This window comes from Phyllobates terribilis, unplaced genomic scaffold, assembly GCF_046119375.1.
Source record: "Phyllobates terribilis strain yellow unplaced genomic scaffold, ASM4611937v1 Scaffold_11__3_contigs__length_659146591, whole genome shotgun sequence".
NCBI lineage: Eukaryota > Metazoa > Chordata > Amphibia > Anura > Dendrobatidae > Phyllobates > Phyllobates terribilis.
In genome coordinates this window covers 104,758,789-104,783,710 of record NW_027362771.1, presented here as the reverse complement: position 1 = coordinate 104,783,710, position 24,922 = coordinate 104,758,789, and the positions used below count along the sequence as shown (strand labels likewise).

General features: G+C 45.7%; 1 protein-coding gene across 2 annotated transcripts in view; it reads right to left on the bottom strand.

Moving 5' to 3' along the window:
* B4GALT7 (beta-1,4-galactosyltransferase 7) overlaps nucleotides 1-1,345 on the bottom strand; it is a 61,719-nt gene extending 60,374 nt beyond the window's left edge. Inside the window, exon 1 of one of the 2 annotated variants that reach the window (XM_073650662.1) lies at nucleotides 1,191-1,345. In XM_073650662.1, coding sequence (XP_073506763.1) covers nucleotides 1,191-1,288 — 98 coding nt within the window. In that variant the 5' untranslated portion in view covers nucleotides 1,289-1,345. The remainder of the gene's footprint in view (nucleotides 1-1,190) is intronic. The other variant, XM_073650665.1, reaches the window with a different exon arrangement.
* Between the last annotated feature and the right edge of the window lie 23,577 nt (nucleotides 1,346-24,922).

Here is a 24,922-nt window from a genome sequence, read left to right as displayed (position 1 = left end):
TGCCTTTTAGTTTTCATAAATTAGCAGTTATTAAAATGACCAAAAACAATTTCCTATGTTAATAATTGCAATATAGCCGTAAAAATCAAATCCTATATGGTTAATCTGTATGGGATTGAATTTCTTTTTTTTTTAATAGGTGAGTCAATTTTTTCATGCAGACATTTGGTCCGTATAAAATAAATGGTCATCTGAACATCTTGATTGAATAAATCCGAGTGCTGTCCGTGTGAGGTTAGTTTTTTCCATGGACAGCACTCAGACCGATAATATGGTTGAGTAGCATTACTGTCTGGGACCGAAGTGGGTTATCTCAACAGGACACTAAGGGAAGGCTCCAAGCGGGCAATCCCTTATCCCACTGACAGGCCATATAGCTACTGAGCACTCACTCGTCTGTATGCTCTGAACTCTTCTGTATGCGCTGATTCTGGACATTACTGCAGGAGTGCAGCTCTTACTATCACAGCTGTTGTGTCCGAGAAATCACCATGACATACTGTACATGTACGGCATTAGCTAGGAATTACATTATGCCAAAGGCGTACATATGTTATTGGGTCTGTCAGGAGTTCCTCTAGTTCTTTCAGGAGGCGTGCATTGTTATTTTTGCATTCAAAAGCAAAATAAGTCAATAGGGTCCATCTGATACCATTTGGACAACAGATCCAATACATTAGATTGATTTATTGCAGTCATTTATATGCAGATCAAGAACGACCATTATCATAGTAACTAGTCCTTGTACAGACTCTTATCCAAGGGCCATTGCATATGACATAACTATGTATCATGTCCCTATTAGTGATGAGCGAGTATGTTTTGTTAACTCTTTCGCCGAGTATACTCGGCCGAGCACCGAGTATTTACAGCGTGCTCGGGCTTTAAGTTTTCGTCGCTCCGTGAACATGATTTGCGACTGTTTGACAGATTTAATACATGTGAGGAATGCCTGTTTTTCCAGCATTCCTCACATGTATTAAATCTGTCAAACAGTCGCAAATCATGTTCACAGAGCGACGAAAACTTAAAGCCCGAGCATTCTATAAATACTCGGTGCTCGGCCGAGTATACTCGGCGAAAGGGTTAACAAAACATACTCGCTCATCACTAGTCCCTATGAATACACGTGCACAATAATAACCTCTGGAATACAAATGTCTCTCTAGTGAATAGAGAACTAAGCTCACCTATTGCTGTTACTCACATTCGGGGCTATTCCATCCAGCCAGCAGCAAAAACATTTCCGTAGTGGCAAGTACAATGTGAAATGATTTCTTACATACATGTATGTGCACACTTCTCCTTATCTTATTCCAACAGACCGTGCCCAAGGGCTACGCAATGAATAGTGTGCAAGCAGGAAGTACCTGTCCTAATGGTCAGAAAGAGAATGCAGTCCTACAGCAAAGCTAAAAGGCATCATGCTAGTTAGCCAGGGGTGGATTAAGGATAACCAGGGCCCCGGGCAGTTGAGACTGCATGGGCCCCTCCACTACCCCACGTGACGGGTCAGGGTTCACCTTATACCTGAAACATTATTTCTGAAAAAAATAGCTGCTGGGTGAAACTATAACATAAAAAAATCCATTAATCTAAAATGTACCTTCACTAAAACAAATACTTTAAGCCACAGACCAACTTTAATATGTAAACAAGTCTCTATGAGTGGTGACAGTTTCCACACGTACCGGAAACTGTCTATCGTCTGCGCACATGTCAGTGTGTTTCCATGGACCGTGTGTTCGTGTGCTCCACACGGAGACATGTCTGTTTTTTTGCAGATACACGGTCCACAAAACTGTCTCACACTGAACACACACGGATGACATCCGTTTGTCATCAGTGTGACACGTAACGGTGCCTGGGAATCAGCGGTACAGTTAGCGCTGTCCCCAAGCGCCGGGGGCTGAACACTGCCCTCATCATGGAACCCTGCCGGCGCTGCGATCAGCACAGGCAGGGACAATAGCGAGAGTAGTAGTCTGCTCCCGCTGTGTCCACGCCTGCAAAAATAAGATTAAAATAATAAAATCCATGTACTCACCTCTCCTAGGTGTCCCCTGCTGTAATCCATGCGACCGCTGCTGCCGAGGAGCCGGAGAAAATGAGCCGCTCCGTAGCTGCGCTCTGTGAGTGACAGGACACTGCTCCTGAGTGCAGCTCCGGAGCCGCTCGCTGGAGCGGCTCATTTTCACCGGCTCCTCTGTCAGCAGTCAGAGGATTACAGCGTGGGACACTTAGGAAAGGTGAGTATATGGATTTTATTATTTTAATCTTATTTATACACAGGGACACTGCGGGAGCAGACTACTACTACCCTCATCATTGTCCCTTGCTCGCGCTGATCGCAGCACTAGCAAGGAATCGTGATCACCAGCTCCTCCTCTGCTCTATTGGCCTCAAGGACACTGTTCTCTCCTTGTTCTCCTCCTATTTCTCTGGCCGCTTCTTCTCTGTGTCTTTTGCCGGCTCCTCCTCCTCTCTCCTTCCCCTTACTGTCAGGGTTCCTCACGGATCAGTCCTAGGCCCCCTTCTTTTCTCCTTATACACTGCTCCTATTGGACAAACAATCAGCAGATTCGGTTTTCAGTACCATCTCTATGCTGATGACTCCCAATTATACACCTCTTCTCCGGACATCACCCCTGCATTACTACAAAAGACCAGTGATTGTCTTTCTGCTCTGTCTAACATTATGTCCTCCCTCTGCCTAAAACTGAATCTGTCAAAAACTGAACTACTCGTATTTCCTCCCTCCACTAACCTACCTGTGCCCGATATTGCCATTTCCGTTTGTGGCTCAACCATTACTCCCCAGCAACAAGCCCGCTGTCTTGGGTTCATTTTTGATTCAGATCTTTCCTTCACTCCTCACATCAAATCACTTGCTCGTTCATGTCATCTACACCTCAAAAACATCTCAAGAATCAGGACTTTTCTCACCTTTGACTCAGCAAAAACTCTTACTGTAACTCTTATTCATTCTTGTCTCGATTATTGCAACTCTCTACTAATCGGTCTCCACTTAGTAAACTCTCCCCTCTCCAATCCATCCTTAGCGCAGCAGCCAGGATCATATTCCTCGCCAACCGCTACACCGAGGCCCTGTGCCAGTCATTGCATTGGTTGCCCATTCAATACAGAGTTCAATATAAACTTAACATGCTTACCCACAGAGCACTCCATCCTTCAGCACCCCCTACATCTCCTCCCTTGTCTCAGTCTACCACCCTACAAGTGTCCTCTGTTCTGCCAATGATTTAAAACTAAAATCCTCCATAATCCGAACTCCCCACTCCCGTCTCCAAGATTTCTCGCGTGCTGCGCCTATTCTTTGGAATGCACTACCCAGGACAGTTTGATTAATTCCCAAACCCACAGTTTCAAGCGGACCCTAAAAATCCATTTCTTTAGACTGGCGTATCGCCTCAACACACTTATCTATCGGTCCCAGTTTTGGCCCATATTAAAATCTTCTTCAATTTCAGATTCATACCAATCATGCACTTAATAGCCTCTGTCAGGACTGTACACATACTGGCTGGTGACCAGTCCATGTATTATTATTTATCCTATTTAGTATATCAAGACTGCATTATACAATATATGTACATTCTACCTTTTGTGTCTCCCCCATTTCCTCATAGACTGTAAGCTTGCGAGCAGGGCCCTCACTCCTTTTGACATGAGTTATGCTTATTCTGTATTGTCTGTATATGTCCCCCCTAAAATTGTAAAGTACTGCGGAATATGTTGGTGCTATAAAAATAAAAATTATTATTATTATAAGGGCAGCGTTCGGCACCTGCGCTTGGGAACAGCGCTAACTGTACCTCTATTCCTAGGCGCCGGTCCTGATGTGGCAAATGGTTGCCACACGGGACACGGATATTTCCGGTACCGGTTTTTCCAGTACCGGAAATAGCCGGACATGTGAAACCAGCCTAATGCTATGTAATCTCACCCGGGTGAGGTGAGTTTATGCGGGTTTACAAGAAGCAGCATGGCTGCATGTGAATTTCTGTGGCAAAGACCAGGGTTTACAGTGTATGACCAATAGCATGTCATTAGATGCGGTAAATCTGCATGTAACTAAACACAAGTGCTGTAATTACAATGCAGCGTTTTGGATGCAGCGGAAATACGCTGCATTCAAAACGCTACCATTCCTGATTGTGGGCATGAACAAGCAGAATTTGCAGTGGCGCTCTGTATCTAAGGGAAAGGAGCCTTTTATTGTGTAAAAAATGTGGAGATGGTAGTGGACTGAAACTACATGGGACCAATGCCCCGGCACACTATGCGCTGTCCACCTTGGAGATTTTGCTTGCATTGCATCATACATTTATACAAATAATGAAATACATGATGCAAGCAAAAATTCTAAGATGATGGGGGGGAGGGAGTAGACAGTGTGAAGGGGCATTTGTCTTTATGTAGTTTCAGTACACTCCTCTCCCATCCCCAACATTATGTAGAAATTTGAAAAATGACAATGGTCCCCTGCCCTTTTATACAAAGTGCTGCTGGCTGCCCACCAGTTCCACTGCCACAGACACTGTCTAAGACACACGATGATTTAAGCTAATGTTTGTCTGCGGCAAGTGGCATTGTGTAACATACCTGGCGGCGTCCTTGCATGGTGGTCCATCTCCCACTGTGCAAGAGCGCGCACTTGATCTCCAGTCCAGAATGTCTCTCTGGCTTCCCTCCATGCTGTCTGTTTGTGTCTGTTTCTGCTGCTTAAGGGCAGCACCCGATCACTTCCTGCTTTTTGTACCTGCTGTGGGTCACACCCCTTGTGCGTCCTCAGCCTATTGCTGTCTGTCACCTGGTATATAGCTCAGCTGCTCCCATCTATCCCTGCCTGAGCATAGTGTTTCATTCAGTGTGTGCTTTCACTCTGAAGGTGCCAGGTCCCGTTCTTTGTCTCCTGTCTTGCGGTATCAGTTCCCGTGTCTGAACTGAGTCCTGTCTATGTCTCCTGCCTTGCGGTATCAGTTCCCGTGTCTGAACTGAGTCCTGTCTATGTCTCCTGCCTTGCGGTATCAGTTCCCGTGTCTGAACTGAGTCCTGTCTATGTCTCCTGCCTTGCGGTATCAGTTCCCGTGTCTGAGCTGAGTCCTGTCTATGTCTCCTGCCTTGCGGTATCAGTTCCCGTGTCTGAGCTGAGTCCTGTCTTTGTCTCCTGCCGTGCGGTATCAGTTCCCGTGTCTGAACTGAGTCCTGTCTGTGTACTCTTGCCTGCTGCCTTTCCTGGAGGCTGTATTTCCAGGCCTGTCTGAACACGCTCCTAGCCTGTTCCTCCCGCCTTCTAGGGGCCGATTACCTAGATCCGTTCCTGTATCTTGTCTGTCCTGTCTGAACACGCTCCTTGCCTGTTCGTCCCGCCTCTCTGGGGGCCGTATTCCCAGACCTGCTCCTGTGTCCCGCTGCAGTGTCGGTCTCGTCCGTACATTCAGTTCCAGTCTGTACTCTCTCCTATCTTTCATCTGTCTTTTCTCTATGTCCGTTCCTTTCCTTTTTCTGCAGAGTCTGAACTCGTACCTAACTCCTGCCTGTTGTCTCTGTACTCCCGTTTGTGAGTTTGTGGTCCACTCGCTACTTCACTGCAAGTACCCTGTGGGTGTCTGGCTCTGCCTTTCCCTTCCTGTCTGTTCCGTGTGAACAGAGCCCTGTCCCCCCTACTCAGCCTTGCCTGCTCTGACTCCTTTGCTCACTGCTCCGGCGGTTCTAGCCTGCTCTGACTCCTTTGCTCACCGCTCCGGCGGTTCTAGCCTGCTCTGACTCCTTTGCTCATCGCTCCGGCGGTTCTAGCCTGCTCTGACTCCTTTGCTCACCGCTCCGGCGGTTCTAGTCTGCTCTGACTCCTTTGCTTACCGCTCCGGCGGTTCTAGCCTGCTCTGACTCCTTTGCTCGCTGCTCCGGCAGCCTTGCTCCGCTCTGACCCTTTTGCTCGCTGCTCCGGCAGTCTCGCTCCACTCTTGCTCACCGCTCCAGGCGGCCTCGTCCTGCTTTACTCTTGCTCACTGCTCCGGCAGTCTCGCTCAGCTCTTATCCTTTGTTCACCGCTCCTGGCGGCCTTGTCCTGCCCTACTCTTGCTCACCGCTCCAGGCGACCTTGTCCTGCCCTGTTCTCGCTCGCCTCTCTGGGCGGCCTCACTCTGCTGTGTTTGTCCGCCACATCTGTGGTTCTGTTCCTGAGTCCCAGTGTGTACTGGGTCCTATCCCGCCAGTGTCCCTACCTGCTAGTGCCTCCCTGTCTGCACTCTAGCTGTGCTTGCCTGTACCCCTCTGCCTGTATTGTTCCTGAGTCCCAGTGTGTACTGGGTCCTATCCCGCCTGTGTTCCTACCTGCTAGTGCCTCCCTGTCTGCACTCTAGCTGTGCTTGCCTGTACCCCCCTGCCTGCATATCCGCCTGCCTGCATACCAGTCGTGCCTGCCTATACCCACCAGTCTGTGTGCCAGCCTACCAGTCTGTTCCTGTATTCCCCTGTGTGGGTCAACAGCCGTGTCCGGGGTCTGTCCTGGAGTAGCACCTGGTCCCTCTGCTCGGTTCCTCCTTGGTGCACTGGCGTCGTATGCCGTCGTGCAACCCTGGTCGGATCGGGTGAATACCTAGTTAAGCCCCTCCAGGCATTCACTCTCCGGCACGGTCCAGTGGAATCACTACAATCACACGCACACGCCGCTCAGCCCGGGCGTGTGCATTACACATTGGAACACTAGAAGGCAGCCAGCAAGCACTCTGTATAAAACGGCAGGGGGCCATTATTGATAAATATACACAAAACACATACTTTTTAAACACACTTTGACACTGCAGCAGCAGGGCTCAGCAGGAGACGAGGCAGCAGGCAAGCTCTGGGTCATGGTGCATGGGGTAGGAGCAGGCGGCTCCTCTTCATGTCAGCCATTTCTTCTTTTTAATAGACCAGCGCCCGCGCTGTGTATGCTGGGCCCTCCCTGACGTCATGTGGCAGGGCGGTCCCAGCATCATGTAAACTGCCCGCCCTGGTGGATCTGCAGCCAGCCGGATGGGAGTGGCTGCGTGATGCAGCGTGTCTGTGAGTGGCTGCTTTGAAATTTGGGTCCTGCCCTGCCTGACGTCATGTCACATGACGTCAGGCAGGGCAGGACCCAAATTTCAAAGCAGCCACTCACAGACATGCTGACTGCATTACGCGGCCGCTCCCATCCAGCCACCATAGCTGTATATTCACTAGCGCGGGCAGTTTAAATGATGTTGGGACCGCCCTGCCACATGACGTCAGGCAAGGCAGTCCCAACATCATTTAAACTGGCCGCACTAGTGAATATACATCTACGGTGGCCGGATGGGAGCGGCCGCGTGATGCAGCCAGCGTGTCTGTGAGTGGCTGCCCTGCCTGACGCCATGTGGCACTGGAAGGGCAGCAAAGCATGATTCAAGCCGCCTGCGGCTGCGGGCCCGCAGCGGTAGTGATCTGAACCTTCGGCCAGCGCGGCGGTGCCAAAAAAAAAAGATTGCGCATTATAATGGGAGCAATTCATGGGCGCCCCGGGCCCCGGGCGGTAGCCCGAATTGCCCTCATTATAATCCGCCTATGTAGTTAGCCATTAGATCAATGCATGCGGGTACAATAAGTATAGCTGCCATGGAACTGGTACAATATTACGATTGGAAAAAATGCTATTGCACTAAATCATTCCATACACTGAACATGTATTTGCCACCAAACCACATTTATTGTACGTCATATGTGAAACGGACAGCGGATACATCTTTCCTGATCCACGGGCAGCATATATCAGACACTGGCTATGTGAACTGAGCCAGGTACTGTATGCTTGACTCTAAAACACTGCGGCATTTCAGAGAAAAGCCGCCAGGAACTGAGCCACACAGGAGACTAGTCAGACAGGGAGTGCCCAGCGGCTTCTACCCGCCACCTGCCATGGAGTGACAGATCTTTTCCTCTGTGTGCACGTCATCACAGACCTGTCAATCGAGGGCAGTGGGCGGTAAGAAGCCTCCAGGGACCTGCTTTTAAAGTATGTTTTTCTCTGAAAACTGTAATGTCTCAGTCAAACATACCTGGCGGAGATCATTCAGCCAGTGCCTGATACATGTTGCCCGTGGAACAGCAGCATATATCGTCTGTCAGGTTCTCTTTAACGTTTTTATTGATAGTGCTGTAACCTCTTGGACCCTGGCATTCCCAATATAATTATTGCTGTCTTCTCATTTAAGATCAAAAGACAGTACACCTCATTCTCAGTTTGGTTAGAACTATGTAGTTAGGGCTCATTCAGACATGAGTTTTTCTTGTTCGAGTGCTATCTCTGATTTTCATGGATAGCATTCGTACCTATATTGATCTATATGGGGTAAATCACATATCCTAATTTTCACGTGAACTGAGAGGTCCACACAAAATCACGGAGGCTAATCTGATAATGATCTAAGTGTCGGATTAAACTTGCCAATGCATGTCTATGGTCAGTGAACAAATCAGACAGCACTTGGATGCCATCCATACTATGCTGTTTTTCAAGAACTGTTTGATAGAAGCTGGAGATTGTTTTCTTTACAATCCGAGAAAAACTGATGAAACTCTGATCAAAACACTGGTGAAACTGAGACCATTTTTCTCAAATGAGAAAATCGCTGACGTCTGAATGAGGCCTAAGTGAGAAATTCTTATGAAAATTTTATGTAATATGAAACAGTTGAATGGCTATGTGCCCACGATGCAGAAATGCTCCGGATTTTTCCTGAGCGTTTCAGCATCTCCCTGGCAGAAAAAACGCATGCGGATTGTACATGCGGATTGTACATGCGTTTTTCCTGCCAGGGACATGCGGATGTGAAGCGTTCTTCACTCGCATTTCTGCATGCAGATTGTCAAGCGCTTTCCAAGAGATTTTAGCATCACTTGGAAAAGTACTTGACAACTCGGTCACACTATATAAATCCATGCAACCGGCATGAATTTATATAGTGTGACCGTAAAAGAATGGTGAAAAAAAAAAAAAAATCTATACTTACCTTCCGATGGCCCTTGGAGTCTTGCTTCGCTCTGTCCTGGCTGCCGGCAGATCGCAGTACACTGAAGGACCTGCCGTCACATGACTATGACGTCAGCGCAGGTCCTTCAGTCCACCGTGAGCTTCCGGCATGGGAGGATTAGGGCAGCGGGGGCCGTCAGAGGTAAATATAACATTTTTTTTCTGCCAGGGAGATGCAGAAATGCTCAGGAAAAAATCCGGAGCATTTCTGCATCGTGGGCACATAGCCTAAACCTTCTTCCTTAGTGAGTGTGAACGAGCTGAGTGTGACGGGAGCGTAAGTGCAAACGGAAGTAAGTGTGTGACTTGTTTTTCAGTGAATAGGTAATTGTGAATCCTGCAGAAAATACCTGTGTGAATTGCTGTGAATTATGAACTGCTGAGTGCTTTTCCACAGGTTTAGTTTACTTGGGCTTTTTAAAACCTATTCTCGCTCTACAGTTTTACAGTCTCTTATTTTACTACCTATGTGTTTAAGGATTAACTACATTTCACTTAAATCCTGAGATGTAGCTATACTCACAAGGGGTTAATTAAAGGTGAGGGGTCATAATTAAGGGTTTATAAGGGGCAGCTGGTTGGGGCATCCAGTCCTTTGGAAGTGTATTGAGCTGTTAGTTGGATTGCTGCTAAAGGGGAAAAGAAACAAAAAACAACTCTTTAAATCTTCTTCCTTAGCGAGTGTGAACGAGCTAAGTGTGACTGGAGCGTAAGTGCCAATGAAATTAAGTGTGTGACTTGTTTTTCAGTGAATATGTAAATGGGAATCCTGCAGAAAATACCTGTGTGAGTTGCTGAATTATGAACTGCTGTTTGCTTTTCTACCTGTTTAGTCTTATTGGGGTTTTTAAAACCTATTTTTTCTCTACAGTTTTACAGTCTCTTATTTTACTACCTGTGTGTTTAAGGGTTAACTACATTGCACTTAAATCCTGAGGTGTAGCTATACTCACAAGGGGTTAATTAAGGGTGAGGGGTCATAATTAGTGTTGAGCGATACCTTCCGATATCAGGAAATATCGTATCGGATTGGATCGGGCCGATACCCAAAAAGTATCGGATATCGCCGATTCCGATACCGGAAACCAATGCAAGTCAATGGGATACAAATATCGGAATGAAAATAAACCCTTTCTTTCCTTGTAGGTTAATTCTACATGAAGTAAAACAACTAAGAATAATGTAGAATGACATGAAAAGCCGGCAATTCATCAGCGGCATACACCAGTACCCGACAATTTACAACAGAAAGAATAGAGCTTCACACATAGATTAGATAGATAGAAACATGTCAGTCACATATATATGAAGTACTGTGACAGTGTTGCTTACTGTACTTGTCATTTAGTGTAAAGGATTTATTTTAAAAAATATTAGTGTTTTCGTGCACCGTCTCTTTAAGAAAGCCGGCCGGCAATTCAGCATCTGTACCCGACAATTTAGAATAGAAAGAATAGAGAATCACACATAGATTAGATAGATAGAAACATGTCAGTCACATATATATGAAGTACAGTGACAGTGTTGATTACTGTACTTGTCATTTAGTGTAAAGGATTTATTTAAAAAAATATTAGTGTTTTCGTGCACCGTCTCTTTAAGAAAGCCGGCCGGCAATTCAGCATCTGTACCCGACAATTTAGAATAGAAAGAATAGAGAATCACACATAGATTAGATAGATAGAACCATGTCAGTCACATATATAAGAAGTACAGTGACAGTGTTGCTTACTGTACTTGTCATTTAGTGTAAAGGATTTATTTAAAAAAATATTAGTGTTTTCGTGCACCGTCTCTTTAAAAAAGCCGGCCGGCAATTCAGCATCTGTACTCGACAATTTATAACAGACAGAATAGAGCTTCACACATAGATTAGATAGATAGAAACATGTCAGTCACACATATATGAAGTACAGTGACAGTGTTGGTTACTGTACTTGTCATATAGTGTAAAGGATTTATTTAAAAAAATATTAGTGTTTTCGTGCACCGTCTCTTTAAAAAAGCCAGCCGGCAATTCAGCATCTGTACCCGACAATTTAGAATAGAAAGAATAGAGAATCACACATAGATTAGATAGATAGAAACATGTCAGTCACACATATAAGAAGCACAGTGACAGTGTTGATTACTGTACTTGTCATTTAGTGTTAAAATAAAGGATTTATTTAAAAAAAAAATTGGCGTGGGGTTCCCCGTAATTTTAGGCTCTAGCGGAGGTTAAGCAGACTGCTGGGGCAGATGTTTGAAGCCTGGGAAGGGGGTAATACCCAAGGAGCTTCCCAGGCTACTAATATCAGCCCCCAGCTGAATACCTAGCCTTTACTAGCTATTAAAATGGGGGAACCCCCCCAAAAAAATAACGTGGGGTCCCCCCTAATTTAATAGCTAGCAAAGGCTAGGCAGACAGCTGGGGGCTGATTTTAATAGCCCAGGAAGGGTGCCATGAATATTGGCCCCCTCCCAGGCTAGAAACACCAGCCGTCAGCCGCCCCAGAAATGGCGCATCCATAGGATGCGCCAATTCTGGCACTTAGCCTCGCTCTTCCACGCTGCCCTGGTGCGGTGGCAGGGGGTAATAGGGCTGGGGTTGATGTCAGCTTATAATGCCAGCTGACATCAAGCCCAGGTTAGTAATGGAGAGGCGTCTATAAGACACCCCCATTACTAACCCCATAGTCAAAGTTAAAGAAAAACACAAACACCCAGAATAAAGTCCTTTAATTGAAATAAACACACAATTCTTTATTGTTCTAAATTAAACCATACTTACTGGCACGCCCATTCCAGCTGAAGCCAACGATCTCCTGCAATAAAAGAAAAATAATAAAGCAACCTCATCCTTACCTTTCCATGGTTCCCACGACAGCTTCAGCTCTGCTACATCGAGATGACAGGCTGGACCGCAGCAGAACGCTGCCATCCAGCCTGTCATCCCGCAGACACTGAGAAGCGCAGGCGTGCTTGCGCTCCTCAGTGTCTCTCTGTGACGTCATCCAGATGAGCCGAGTTCATGTCCAATGAACTCAGCTCACCTCATGCACGTCACTGACAGCGTGGGAAAATTCTCACGCTGAAGCGCTGAGTGCAGGAGAATTTTCCCACGCTGTCAGTGACGTGCATGAGGTGAGCTCATGTCCAATGAACTCAGCTCACCTCATGCACGTCACTGACAGCGTGGGAAAATTCTCACGCTGAAGTGCTGAGTGCAGGAGAATTTTCCCATGCTGTCAGTGACGTGCATGAGGTGAGTTGAGTTCATTGGACATGACCTCGGCTCATCTTTATGCCGTCACAGCCAGACACTGAGGAGCGCAAGCATGCCTGCGCTTCTCAGTGTCTGCGGGATGACAGGCTGGATGGCAGCGTTCTGCTGCGGTCCAGCCTGTCATCTCGATGTAGCAGAGCTGAAGCTGTCGTGGGAACCATGGAAAGGTAAGGATGAGGTTGCTTTATTATTTTTCTTTTATTGCAGGAGATCGTTGGCTTCAGCTGGAATGGGCGTGATGGTAAGTATGGTTTAATTTAGAACAATAAAGAATTGTGTCTTTATTTCAATTAAAGGACTTTTTTCTGGGTGTTTGTGTTTTTTTTAAATACTTTACTAGAAATTCATGGCGGTCATGTCTAATATTGGCGTGACCCCATGAATTTCGGGCTTAGGGCCAGCTGATAATGCCAAGCTGGCCTTAACCCCTTTATTACCCAGTGAGCCACCGCACCAGGGCCCTGGATGAGTTGGGTACAGCGCCAGAAGATGGCGCTTCTATGAACGCGCCATTTTCCGGGGCGGCTGCGGACTGCAATTTGCAGCGGGTGGGGCCCAGAAAGCTTGGGCCTCCCTGCACTGCGGATTCCAGCCCCCAGCTGCCTTGTTGTACCTGGCTGGACACAAAAATAGGGCGAAGCCCCACGTATTTTTTTTTTTAATTATTTCATGAAATTCATGGAATAATTAAGAAAAAAAGGGCTTCCCTATATTGTTGTGTCCGGCTAGGTACAAATAGGCAGCTGGTGGTTGGGGGCAGCCCGTTCCTGCCTGCTGTACCTGACTGGACACAAATATAGGGCGAAGCCCCACATAATTTTTTTTTTATTATTTCATGAATTTCCTGAAATAATTAAAAAAAATTGACGTGGGGCTTCGCCCTATATTTGTGTCCAGTCAGGTACAGCAGGCAGGAACGGGCTGCCCCCAACCACCAGCTGCCTATTTGTACCTGGTTGTACACAACAATATAGGGAAGCCCTTTTTTTCTTAATTATTCCATGAATTTCATGAAATAATTAAAAAAAAAAAAAACGTGGAGCTTCTCCCTATTTTTGTGTCCAGCCAGGTACAACTAGGCAGCTGGGGGATGGAATCTGCAGCGCAGGGAGGCCCAAGCTTTCTGCCCCCCCCCCCCCCCCCCGCTGAAAATTGCAGTCCGCAGCCGCCCCGGAAAATGGCGCGTTCATAGAAGCTGGATGCTGTACCTGGCTGGCATACAAAAATATGGCGAAGCCCACGTCAAAAGTTTTGGGAAAAATTTATTAAAAAATAAATACTAATTTAGGGACTGCATCTTTATTAACTCCTCAAATGTCATTTAGTGTTAAAATAAAGGATTTATTTAAAAAAAAAAATGACGTGGGATCCCCCATAATTTTAGTCTCTAGCGGAGGTTAAGCAGACGGCTGGGGCAGATGTTTGAAGCCTGGGAAGGGGGTAATACCCACGGAGCTTCCCAGGCTACTAATATCAGCCCCCAGCTGAATACCTAGCCTTTACTAGCTATTAAAATGGGGGACCCCCCCCAAAAAAATGACGTGGGGTCCCCCCTATTTTAATAGCTAGCAAAGGCTAGGCAGACAGCTGGGGGCTGATATTAATAGCCCAGGAAGGGTGCCATGAATTATGGCCCCCTCCCAGGCTAGAAACACCAGCCGTCAGCCGCCCCAGAAATGGCGCATCCATAGGATGCGCCAATTCTGGCACTTAGCCTCACTCTTCCACGCTGCCCTGGTGCGGTGGCAGGGGGTAATAGGGCTGGGGTTCATGTCAGAGCCAGCTGCCATGAAGCCCAGGTTAGTAATGATGGGCGTCTATAAGACACCCCCATTACTAACCTACAAAGTGTTAAAAAGAAAAAACACACTACACCCAGAAAAAAATAATTTATTTGAAATAAAACACACAATTTTATTTAATTCTTAGTTTACTAAAAATAATAGTTACCTGTCCACGTTCCTGCGCTGATCTCCCATGCACAGCTGTCACATCTGGAGATGGTGACAGCTGTCATGGCTGCTGTAAGCTCACGCTGCCGGGAACACGTCCGCTCCCGGCAGCGGGAGCCACTGACTGAGGTCACCGGAGTGCATTCAGTCAGCGCAGCTCCGGAGACCCCCTTTACGGCACTGCTGTACCGTGGGAATTTCTCACGATACAGCAGGGCCGTAAAGGAGCTAACCGGAGCAGCGCTGCTTGAACTCCGGTGAACCCTTACGGCCCCGTCATTCTAGCGGCGGCAGCGGTTCAGAGCGGTCACATTCTATGTGGCTGCTCTGAACTGGAGATCATCGTGGGACACTCGTGGACTACTACGGAGGGGTAAGGATAAGGTTGTGGTTTATTATTTTATATTTTATTACAGGAGATCGATGGCTTCGGGGAATTAGGTGTCTAGGTGAGTATAGGTGTAGTTTTTTATTTTTTACTTTATTTTAGGTGGCGATCGGCGGGGACAGGTAATGTATGAACTAATTTATTGTAGGTAACCACTGGCCACCAATGACATGTATTTAAAATTTATTGGGGACACAGTAGGGCAATTTATATAGCAGGATCAGGCTGATGGGAACTACTGCTCCCATCGAGCTGATCCTGCTGGCACGAGTGGACGGGGGACAGACATAGGCCGATGGGAGTAGTAGTGTCACATCGGCCTATGTCTGCCTGCACGCACACACCCGCACACATCGCACAGACACAGCGCACACCCGCACACACTCGCAGACATCGCACAGACACCGCGCACATCCGCACACATCGCACACACACCCCGCACACACACCCCGCACACACACCCGCACACACACTAATCATGACGGGCTGATGGTCTGGGAGGTGAGGCTGACCTGTGCGGCCGTGGGAAAGTTCATGTGAGTTCATGCAGTCAAGCATGAACTCACATGAACCCTCTGAGGGCACCGCGGCGACTTCAAATGAACAGCTGATCGGCATCACCTGATACCTCAGCTGTTCATTTGAAATAACCGGCGGGAAAGCGCAGCACAGAACGGGAAAGCCGGCGGTGAAGTCTTTTCATTGCCGGCTTCCCCGCCCGGGTCCTTCGCTCCTTGGTGCTGCGCTCCCCGCCCGGTCCTAGCTTACGATCGGGATGGGAGGTGGCGAGGGGAGCGGAGGATCGGGGTGGGAGGCTGCGGGGAAGCAGTATGGGGCTGTGTGATTGTTTAAAAGCCGGCGGCTTTTTACCGCCCGCCGGCTTTTAAACAATCAGGAGAATTCTCCCACGCTGGGATGGCATTCTGATGACAGGCTGGATCTCAGCTGAGCGCTGCCATCCAGCTTGTCATCCTTCAGAGACACTGCAGAGCACAGGCATTATGGGAACTTCCGATTCCGGTATCCGATATTGTCAAAGTATCGGAATTAAGTATCGGAATTCCGATACCGCGAATATCGGCCGATACCCGATATTACAGTATCGGAATGCTCAACACTAGAATTAAGGGTTTATAAGGGGCAGCTGATTAGGGCATCCAGTCCTTTGGAAGTGCATTGAGCTGTAGGTTGGATTGCTGCTAAAGGGGAAAAAAGGGGAAAAAAACTAAAAACAACTCTTTAAATCTTCTTCCTTAGCGAGTGTGAACGAGCTAAGTGTGACTGAAGTGTAAGTGCAAACGGAAGTAAATGTGTGACTTGTTTTTCAGTGACTTTGGATTCAGGGTCTTTGGAAGGGAGGAATTTGGACTGAATTGCTGTCTGTATTTTATTAATTTTTTACATTTCTTTTTACTTAACATTTCTGTCTAGTGCAATCCCCATTAGGAAATGAGCTCCATTGTTGACAATGCTATCCAGTGTACATCTTGCCACATGTATGGAATCATTGAACAGCCGGTCGTGGGTGCATACTGCTGTGCGAGATGTGAGCATATTGTGCGTTTGGAAGCCCAGGTACTGGATCAAAATGAGAAGTTGGCAACACTGAGATCCATTGAAAATATGGAAAGGAGTCTGCTGCTCACTGAGCAACTGCTCACTGGGGTATATGTGGGGGAGGGTGGTAGTAGAGAGCTGCAGGACAGTGAGGCAGCTATCTGGGTGACAGTTAGAAGGGGGGGTAGAAGGAAGAGTGCCAGGGAGGCTAGTCCTGATCTGGCACACCCCAATAAGTTTGCAGATGAGGGCGGTGTTTTTACAACAAAATTTACAAAACCATTTTTTTAGGGACCACATCACATTTGAAGTCACTTTTGGGTATTTTCTGTCATAAAGACCCCTCAAAGTGACACCATTCTAAAAACTGCACCCCTCAAGGTGCTCAAAACCACATTCAAGAACTTTATTAACCCTTCAGGTGCTTCACAGGAATTTTTGGAATGTGGAAGAAAAAAAATTAACATTTAACTTTTTTCACAAAAAATGTTACTTTAGACCCAATTTTTTTTATTTTCACAGGGGTAACAGGAAAAAATGGACCCCAAATTTTTTTGTACAATTTCTCTTGAGCATGCTGATACCCCATATGTGAGGGAAAACCACTGTTTGGGCGCACTGCAGGGTTCGGAAGGGAAGGAGCGCCATTAGACTTTTTGAATGTAAAATTTGTCTGAATAATTAGCAGACGCCATGTTGCGTTTTGAGAGCTCCTGATGTGCCTAAACAGTGGAAACCCCCCACAAGTTACACCATTTTGGAAACTAGACCCCTTAGGGAACTTATCTAGATGTGTGGTGAGCACCTTGAACCCCAAGGTGCTTCACAGAAGTTTATAATATTGAGCCGTAAAAATACAATTTTCACATTTTTCCCACAAAACCGTTTTTCATCCCTTAATTTTGCATTATCATAAGGGTAATAAGATAAATTGCACCATAAAATTGGTTGTGCAATTTCTCCTGAACACGCTGATACCCCATATGTGGAGGCAAATTACTGTTTGGGCGCATGGCAGGGTTTGAAAGGGAAGGAGCGCCATTTGACTTTTTGAATGTAAAATTTGTTTGAATAATTAGCAGACGCCATGTCGCATTTGGGGAGCCCCTAATGTGCCTAAACAGTGGAAACCCCCCCACAAGTGCCACCATTTTGGAAACTAGACCCCTTAGGGAACTTATCTAGATGTGTGGTGAGCACTTTGCACCCCCAGCTGCTTCACAGAAGTTTATAATATTGAGCCGTAAAAATAAAATTTTCACATTTTTCCCACAAAAAATGTTTTTCATTCCCTAATTTTGTATTATCATAAGGGTAACAGGATAAATTGCACCATGAAATTTGTTGTGCAATTTCTCCTGAACACGCCGATAGCCCATATGTGGAGGCCAATTACTGTTTGGGCACATGGCAGGGTTTGAAAGGGAAGGAGCGCCATTTGACTTTTTGAATGTAAAATTTGTTTGAATAATTAGCAGACGCCATGTCGCATTTGGGGAGCCCCTAATGTGCCTAAACAGTGGAAACCCCCCACAAGTGCCACCATTTTGGAAACTAGACCCCTTAGGGAACTTATCTAGATGTGTGGTGAGCACCTTGCACCCCCAGCTGCTTCACAGAAGTTTATAATATTGAGCCGTAAAAATAAAATTTTCACATTTTTCCCACAAAAAATGTTTTTCATTCCCTAATTTTGCATTATCATAAGGGTAACAGGAGAGATTGCACCATGAAATTTGTTGTACAATTTCTCCTGAGTACGCCGATACCCCATATGTGGGGGAAAACCACTGCTTTGGTGTACGGCAGGGTTCGGAAGAGAAAGGAGCGCTATGTTGGCTGGGATAGGCAGCAGACACCATGTCACATTTGAAGAGTCGCTGACATGCCAAAACAGCAGAAACCCCCACAAGTGACCCCATTTTGTAAACTACACCTCTCAAGGAATTCATCTAGGGAAGTAGTGAGTATTTTTTAATTTTTAAATTTATACCATTGGGCAGTGAAAAAAGCATAATTATATTTTTACCACAAAAAAATGTTTTACCCTCAGATTTTACATTTTCACACAGGGCAATGGGTAAAAATGGTGCCGAAATGTGTCACACAATTTTTTCTAAAAGTGGCAATACCCCATATGTGGCTGTATCGTACCGCTTAGCCATACGGTGAGATCTGGGGGGCACGGAGTGCTATTTGACAATTGGAGAACAAATTATTGTAGAATAGGCATTTGGATTTGGGAGCACAAAATTTTCTGAATTTCTTTTGGGGGGCAAGGGTCATTTTGCTTTTCCAGAGCCTTTCTGCTACCAGTAACTTGGAAGTCCCTTATATTTTTAACAGATGACGGACCTGAGTGGGGACTAGCTTTTTTTGAGGACTGAGTTGAAGCTTTTATTGGGAACATTTTACATAACATTTATCTGGCGCTCTAGGCTGAGCACACTAAAAGACGCTTTTTTTGCAAAATCTAGTTTTTGCATCACCATATTTTGAGAGCTATAATTTTTCCATATTTCGGCCGACAGAGTCATGTGATGGCTAGTTTTTTGCGGGACGAGTTGACATTTTAATTGGTACCATTTTTGGGTAAGTGAAATTTTTTGATCGCTTTCTATTCCGTTTTTTGGGAGGTAAAATTAACAAAAACAAACAATTCAGGAATTGTTTTTAGAGTTTTTTTTTTTATGCCGTTCTGCGTGTGGTAAAAGTGATCAGGCAGCGTTATTCTACGGGTCAGTACGTTTACAGCGATACTACACTTACTGTATTTTTTTTTTATGTTTTGCCACTTTTACACAATAAAACAATTTTATAGAAAAAAATATTTTTTTTGCATTGCTTTATTCTGAGCGCTATAACTTTTTTATTTTTCGGCTGATGGAGCTGTATGGCGGCTTTTTTTTTGCGGAACAAGATGACGTTTTCAGTGGTACCATTTTTATTTCCATTTTGTTTTTTGATCGCATTTTTTTCCACTTTTTGTTTGGCGATATGATGAAAAAGCATATTTTTTTGCTCCGTTTTTTATTTATTTTTATTATGGTGTGCACAGAAGGAGTTAATTAGTGTGACAGTTTTATAGCTCGGGTTGTTTCGGACGCGGCGATACCAAATATGTGTACTTTTTTTGGTTTTGTAAAAAAAACGGATTTATTGGTTTAATATTTTATTTATTTATTTTTATTTATTTTGTGATTTTTTTTTTTTTTTTTAATAGTTTAAAAACTATTTTTTACATTTTTTCTTAGTCCCTGTATGGGACATTAATTTTTATTTTTCTGATCACTGATCTCATGTAATTTAATAGACATGTATTACATTACATTACATGAGATCTTCCCTGACTGTTTCAGTCAGAGTCTCCTGCCAGGCTACAGCTGCAGCTGAGCCAGACAGGACACCATATATGGCAGAGCTGGAGGCGGTCATGTGACCTCCAGCTGCCATAGCAACCCCAGGTCCTGGAAGGACTCGGAGGTCTTCGGAGAGGTAAGTTGACGACCCCCTCTCCTCCTGCTGTCTCCTATATGCTGCGATCACTATAGATCGCAGCATATAGAAGACAGCAAAGGGTTAACATCACTGGGACCTGATCTAATCAGGTCCCGATGATGTTCCCTGTCAGAGCTAACGCTCTGCACCGGAATCGCAGCGCTTGCAGGACCCTGGGGGTCCTGAGCGCTGCGAGACTACCCACCGTTTTTAAACGTCGGCGCTGCACAGAGCCCAGCAAGCGCCGACGTTTATCTACAGTGGGCGGTCGGGAACCGGTTAAACATTTAGCCGTAAAAATAACATTTTCACATTTTTGCAATAAAAATGTTTTTCAGCCTTCAATTTTGCATTTTCATGAGGGTAACAGGAGAAATTGCACCATGTAGTTTGTTGTGCAATTTCTCCTGAGCACGTCGATACCCCATATGTGGGGGAAAACCACTGTTTGGGCGCACGGCAGAGCTCGGAAGAGAAGGAGCGCCATTTGACTTTTGAATGTAAAATTTGCTTGAATACTTAGCGGATGTGCCCCTGATGTGCCTAAACAGTGGAAAAACCCCACAAGTGACACCATTTTGGAAACTAGACCCCTCAGGGAACTTATCTAGATGTGTGGTGAGCACCCTGAACTCCCAAGTGCTTTGCAGAACATGGAGCCGTGAAAATAAAAAAATCAAACTTTTTCCACAAAAATAATGTTTTAGCGCCAATTTTTTATTTTCACAAGGGTAAGAGGAGAAAATGGACCACAAAAACTTTTGTGAAATTTCTCCTGAGTACGCCAATACCCCATATGTGGGGAAAAAACAGTGTTTGAGCGCACGGTAGAGTTCAGAAGGGAAGGAGCATTGTGTGACTTTTTGAACACAAAATTGGCTGGAATTGAGAGCGGACGCCATGTCACGTTTGGAGAGCCCCTGATGTGCCTAAACAGTGGAAACCCCCCCCACAAGTGACCCCATTTTGGAAACTACACCCCTCAAGGATTTTATCAAGGGGTATAGTGAACATTTTGAATCCAGAGGTATGACACAGAATTTGATAACATTAGGTCATAATATTGAATAAGTTGTCATTAGTCTTGAGCGCAAGTGCTCGCTACTTGAGTTTGCATCAGGTACTCAGGTATGCACCATGTATCGCGCGTGCTTGAGGGACATGCTCGAGTCCCCGCTCGCATGTTTCATGTTTATTAGACACCCCCAAAAAAACATGTGGGGATCGCTCGTGCATGGCAGGCAATCCCCGCGAGGTTTTTTTAGCCACGAAGCATATGGGGCAGAGACTCGAGCATGTCACTTGAGCACCCGCCATAGTCAGTGCATTCCTGAGCACCCGATTCAAACTCAAGTAGCGAGCACTTGCGCTCAACACTAGTCGCAATATCGTCATCTTTTTTTTTTTTTACTTTTGAAAAAAATCCCAACCCCATCACAACCCTAACCCTAACACAACCCCAGCCCTAGCGTTTATTTTTTTACACCGTTCCTTGTGCGGTATAAGTGATTAGACGACTTTATTCTTCGGGTCGGTTCGATTACAGCAATACTAGAATCATATCGGGTTTTTAAGATTGACAGCTGTCACACACTGAAAGACGCATTTTTTTGCAAAATCTAGTTTTTGCATCGCCATATTTTGAGAGCTATAATTTTTCCATATTTTGGCCGACAGAGTCATGTGACGGCTTATTTTTTTTGCGGGATGAGTTGACGTTTTAATTGGTGCCATTTTCAGGCACGTGACATTTTTTGATCGCTTTCTATTCCGATTTTTAGGAGGCAGAATAAACAAAAAACAGCAATTCCAGAATTTTTTTTTTTATTCTTTTTATGCTGTTCCGCGTGTGGTAAAATTGATAAGGCAGCGTTATTCTTCGGGTCAGTACGTTTACAGCGGTACCACATTTATATTTTTCTATGTTTTGGCGCTTTTACACAATAAAAGCTATTTTATAGAAAAAAAAAATGTTTGCATCGCTTTATTCTGAGAGCTATAACTTTTTTATTTTTTGGCTGATGGAGCTGTATGGTAACTTGTTTTTTGCAGGACAAGATGACGTTTTCAGCGATCCCATTTTTATTTATATTCGTCTTTTTGATCGCGTGTTATTTAATTTTTTGTTTGGCAGTATGATGATAAAGCATTATTTTTTGCTTCGGTTTTTTTTTTTCCGTGTTCACTGAATGGGTTAACTAGTGGGACAGTTTTATAGGTCAGGTCGTTCCGGACACGGAAATACCAAATATGTGTACTTTTATTGTTTTTTTTTTTCATAATATTTATTGATGGGTACATTATATTTTTATTTTTGGTGGATTATTTTTATATATATATATATATATATATATATATATATATATATATATATATATATATATATATTTCCAATTTTTTTTTTTTTTTTTTTTTTCATTTTTTAACACTTTTTGGACTTTTATTCTGTGTCCCACTCTGAGACTTTCACTTTTTTTATTCTGATCGCCTGTATAGCACAGGAATGCAGCACCATCCCTGTGCTATACAGTTTGTCAGGGCTGCACACGGAGAAGATTCTTTGGTCATGCACTGCGCATGACCAAAGAATCTTCCTGCTGTCTGGTGACCCAGATGTTGTCATGACGACATCGGGTCATCATGGCAACATCCAGGAAGCCGCGGCAGACAGCGCTGGAGGCCGGAAGAGGAGGTGAGTATTGCGATCACCTCTCCTTGCCACCGCAATGCTGCGATCGACTTCGATCGCAGCATTGAGGGGGTTAATGTGCCGGGAGTGGTGCGACCACTCCCTGCACATAGTACCGGGTGTCAGCTGTGACTATCAGCTGACACCCGGCGGCGATCGCCCCGCACCGCTTGTGTGCGGCGCGATGGCTATATGACCTAATAGTACGTTATTGGTCCAATCGGCCCAGGTCACCAAGACATACTATTAGGTCATACGTCAGAAAGGGGTTAAAGTAAGGACCTCCAAGGTGATATTCTCTGAAATACTGCCTGTACCACGTGTCACGCCAGAGTGGCAACAGGAGATTAGGGAGATAAATAAGTGGCTCAGGAATTGGTGTAGGAAGGAGGGGTTTGGGTTCCTGGAGAACTGGGCCGACTTCTCAGTTGGCTACAGGTTCTACGCTAGGGACGGGCTGCACCTCAATGGGGAGGGTGCAGCTGTGCTGGGGGAGAAAATAGCTAGAAGGTTGGAGGAGTGTTTAAACTAGGGATTGGGGGGAGGGTATTCATTTTATAGGTGGGGAAAATAGTGCAGATAATGACCTGTGCACAAATAAAGAAATTGGGGGTGGGGTTACAACAGTCAATATAGTAAGAAGGAATAGAGGTACAGAGAGATACATAAAATGCATGTACACTAATGCCAGAAGCCTCACCAACAAAATGGAGGAATTAGAATTAATTTTTTTGGAAAATAATTATGACATGGTTGGGATATCTGAGATATGGCTGGACGAGAGCCATGACTGGGCAGTTAATTTACAGGTCTATAGTCTGTTCAGAAATGACCGTACAAACAAGCGAGGGGGGGTGTGTGTTTATATGTAAAATGATTCTTAAAACCCATCTTGCGTGAGAATATATGTGAATCTAATGAAAATGTAGAGTCCCTGTGTGTGGAGATAAGGGGAGGGGGAAAAAATTATAAATTACTGATAGGTATTTGTTATAAGTAGTGTTGAGCGAGCACTAAAATGCTCGGGTGCTCGAAGCTCGGGCCGAGCTCGCCGTGATACTCGGGTGCTCGACCCGAGCAACGAGCCCAATGTTAGTCTATGGGAGACTCGAGCATTTTTGCGGTGGCACCCCCGGCAGTCTTTTAAAAGCCTAACAAGTGCCCAAAACGATAGTGGCAGTGCTCAAATGACATGGGGACAGCATGGGGATCGCCCCAGGAAGCATTTCTGACCCCCAGGTCACTGCTGTCAACAACGTGGTCAGAGGTATTAAGCCACTTTTACGGGCTCACAATAAAACGTTCAAAAACGAAAGTGAAACTTTTTTCCTGTGAAATATGTTAAGGAACATCCTTTCCAGGGAAAAGACTTGTGTATAAGTTAAAATAAATGACCAAAAACAAAAATACTCCTCCACACCTTCGGCTATGTTCACAAGTAGCATTTTTTATGCGTTTTTGCACTTTTGTATTGCTTTCAACTATGACAAATGCATTCACCGGGAAATGTCATTTTAACATTTTACAACCTTATCTGGCCATGTGCTGTGTGACACATGCATAAAGTGCTGAAAAGACATGAGAACAGCATGGGGAAGACCCCTGGAAGCATCTCTGACTCAGAAGATGCAGACTTGCAACTATCCCCATGCAAGTTCTAGTCCCAGGGTAGTGTTCAATTGTACCTCCCCCATTCCTTGCAATACAAGCGCAAGTATGCAGCCTGCCACCCACCCACCCCCAGGCTGCAATACCATACTGCTTGCTTGAACTTGAAATTGGGCCTTTTAGGCATGTGGAGGCGGAATCTGGCCACCACGTCATGGCTGTGTTGGCGGCCTGGAATCCACAGTCAGTCCCCAGCCGCCCAGCGGCCGGGTGTCCATACTCGGTCCCCAGCCGCCCCGCGGCCGGGTGTCCACACACGGTCCCCAGCCGCCTGGGGGCAGCCGGGTGTCCATAAACGGTCCCCAGCCGCCCCTATTTCTCCTTGGAACATCCCCCCACTTTTCTTAGCTCGGCCTGCTTTAGGCAGCATTGGACGAGCCCACCAGAGAACCAGACTCCTCCGGTGGGCCCTGACTTCTCCATCGGTGGAGTTGAGAGTGCCAAGGTGAGGAGCATGATGATGATGACAGAAGTTAGCATCTGCTATGTTTTCTTTTAATGCAAGTGTAAGTGTGCAGCCTGCCACCCACCCACCCCCAGACTGCAATTCCATACTGCTAGCTTGCACTTGAAATGGGGCCTTTTAGTTTGGAGGAGGCCGAAGCTGGCCACTACCTCATGGCTGCTTCGGCAGCGAGGTATCCATACTCAGTCCCCAGCCGCCCCTATTTGTCCTGGTGTGCCTTATACATAAGATTAAGCGCGTATACCAAAATATTACCTGTGCCCTCCCCAGTGCATTTAGTGGGAAGGAGAGCCTATTCCGCTGTAGTGTGTGCATGCCAAACCCCTGTTCATGGTACATGCGAAGATGCCTCCCACCTTGCACCTGTCGTTGCAGACTTGC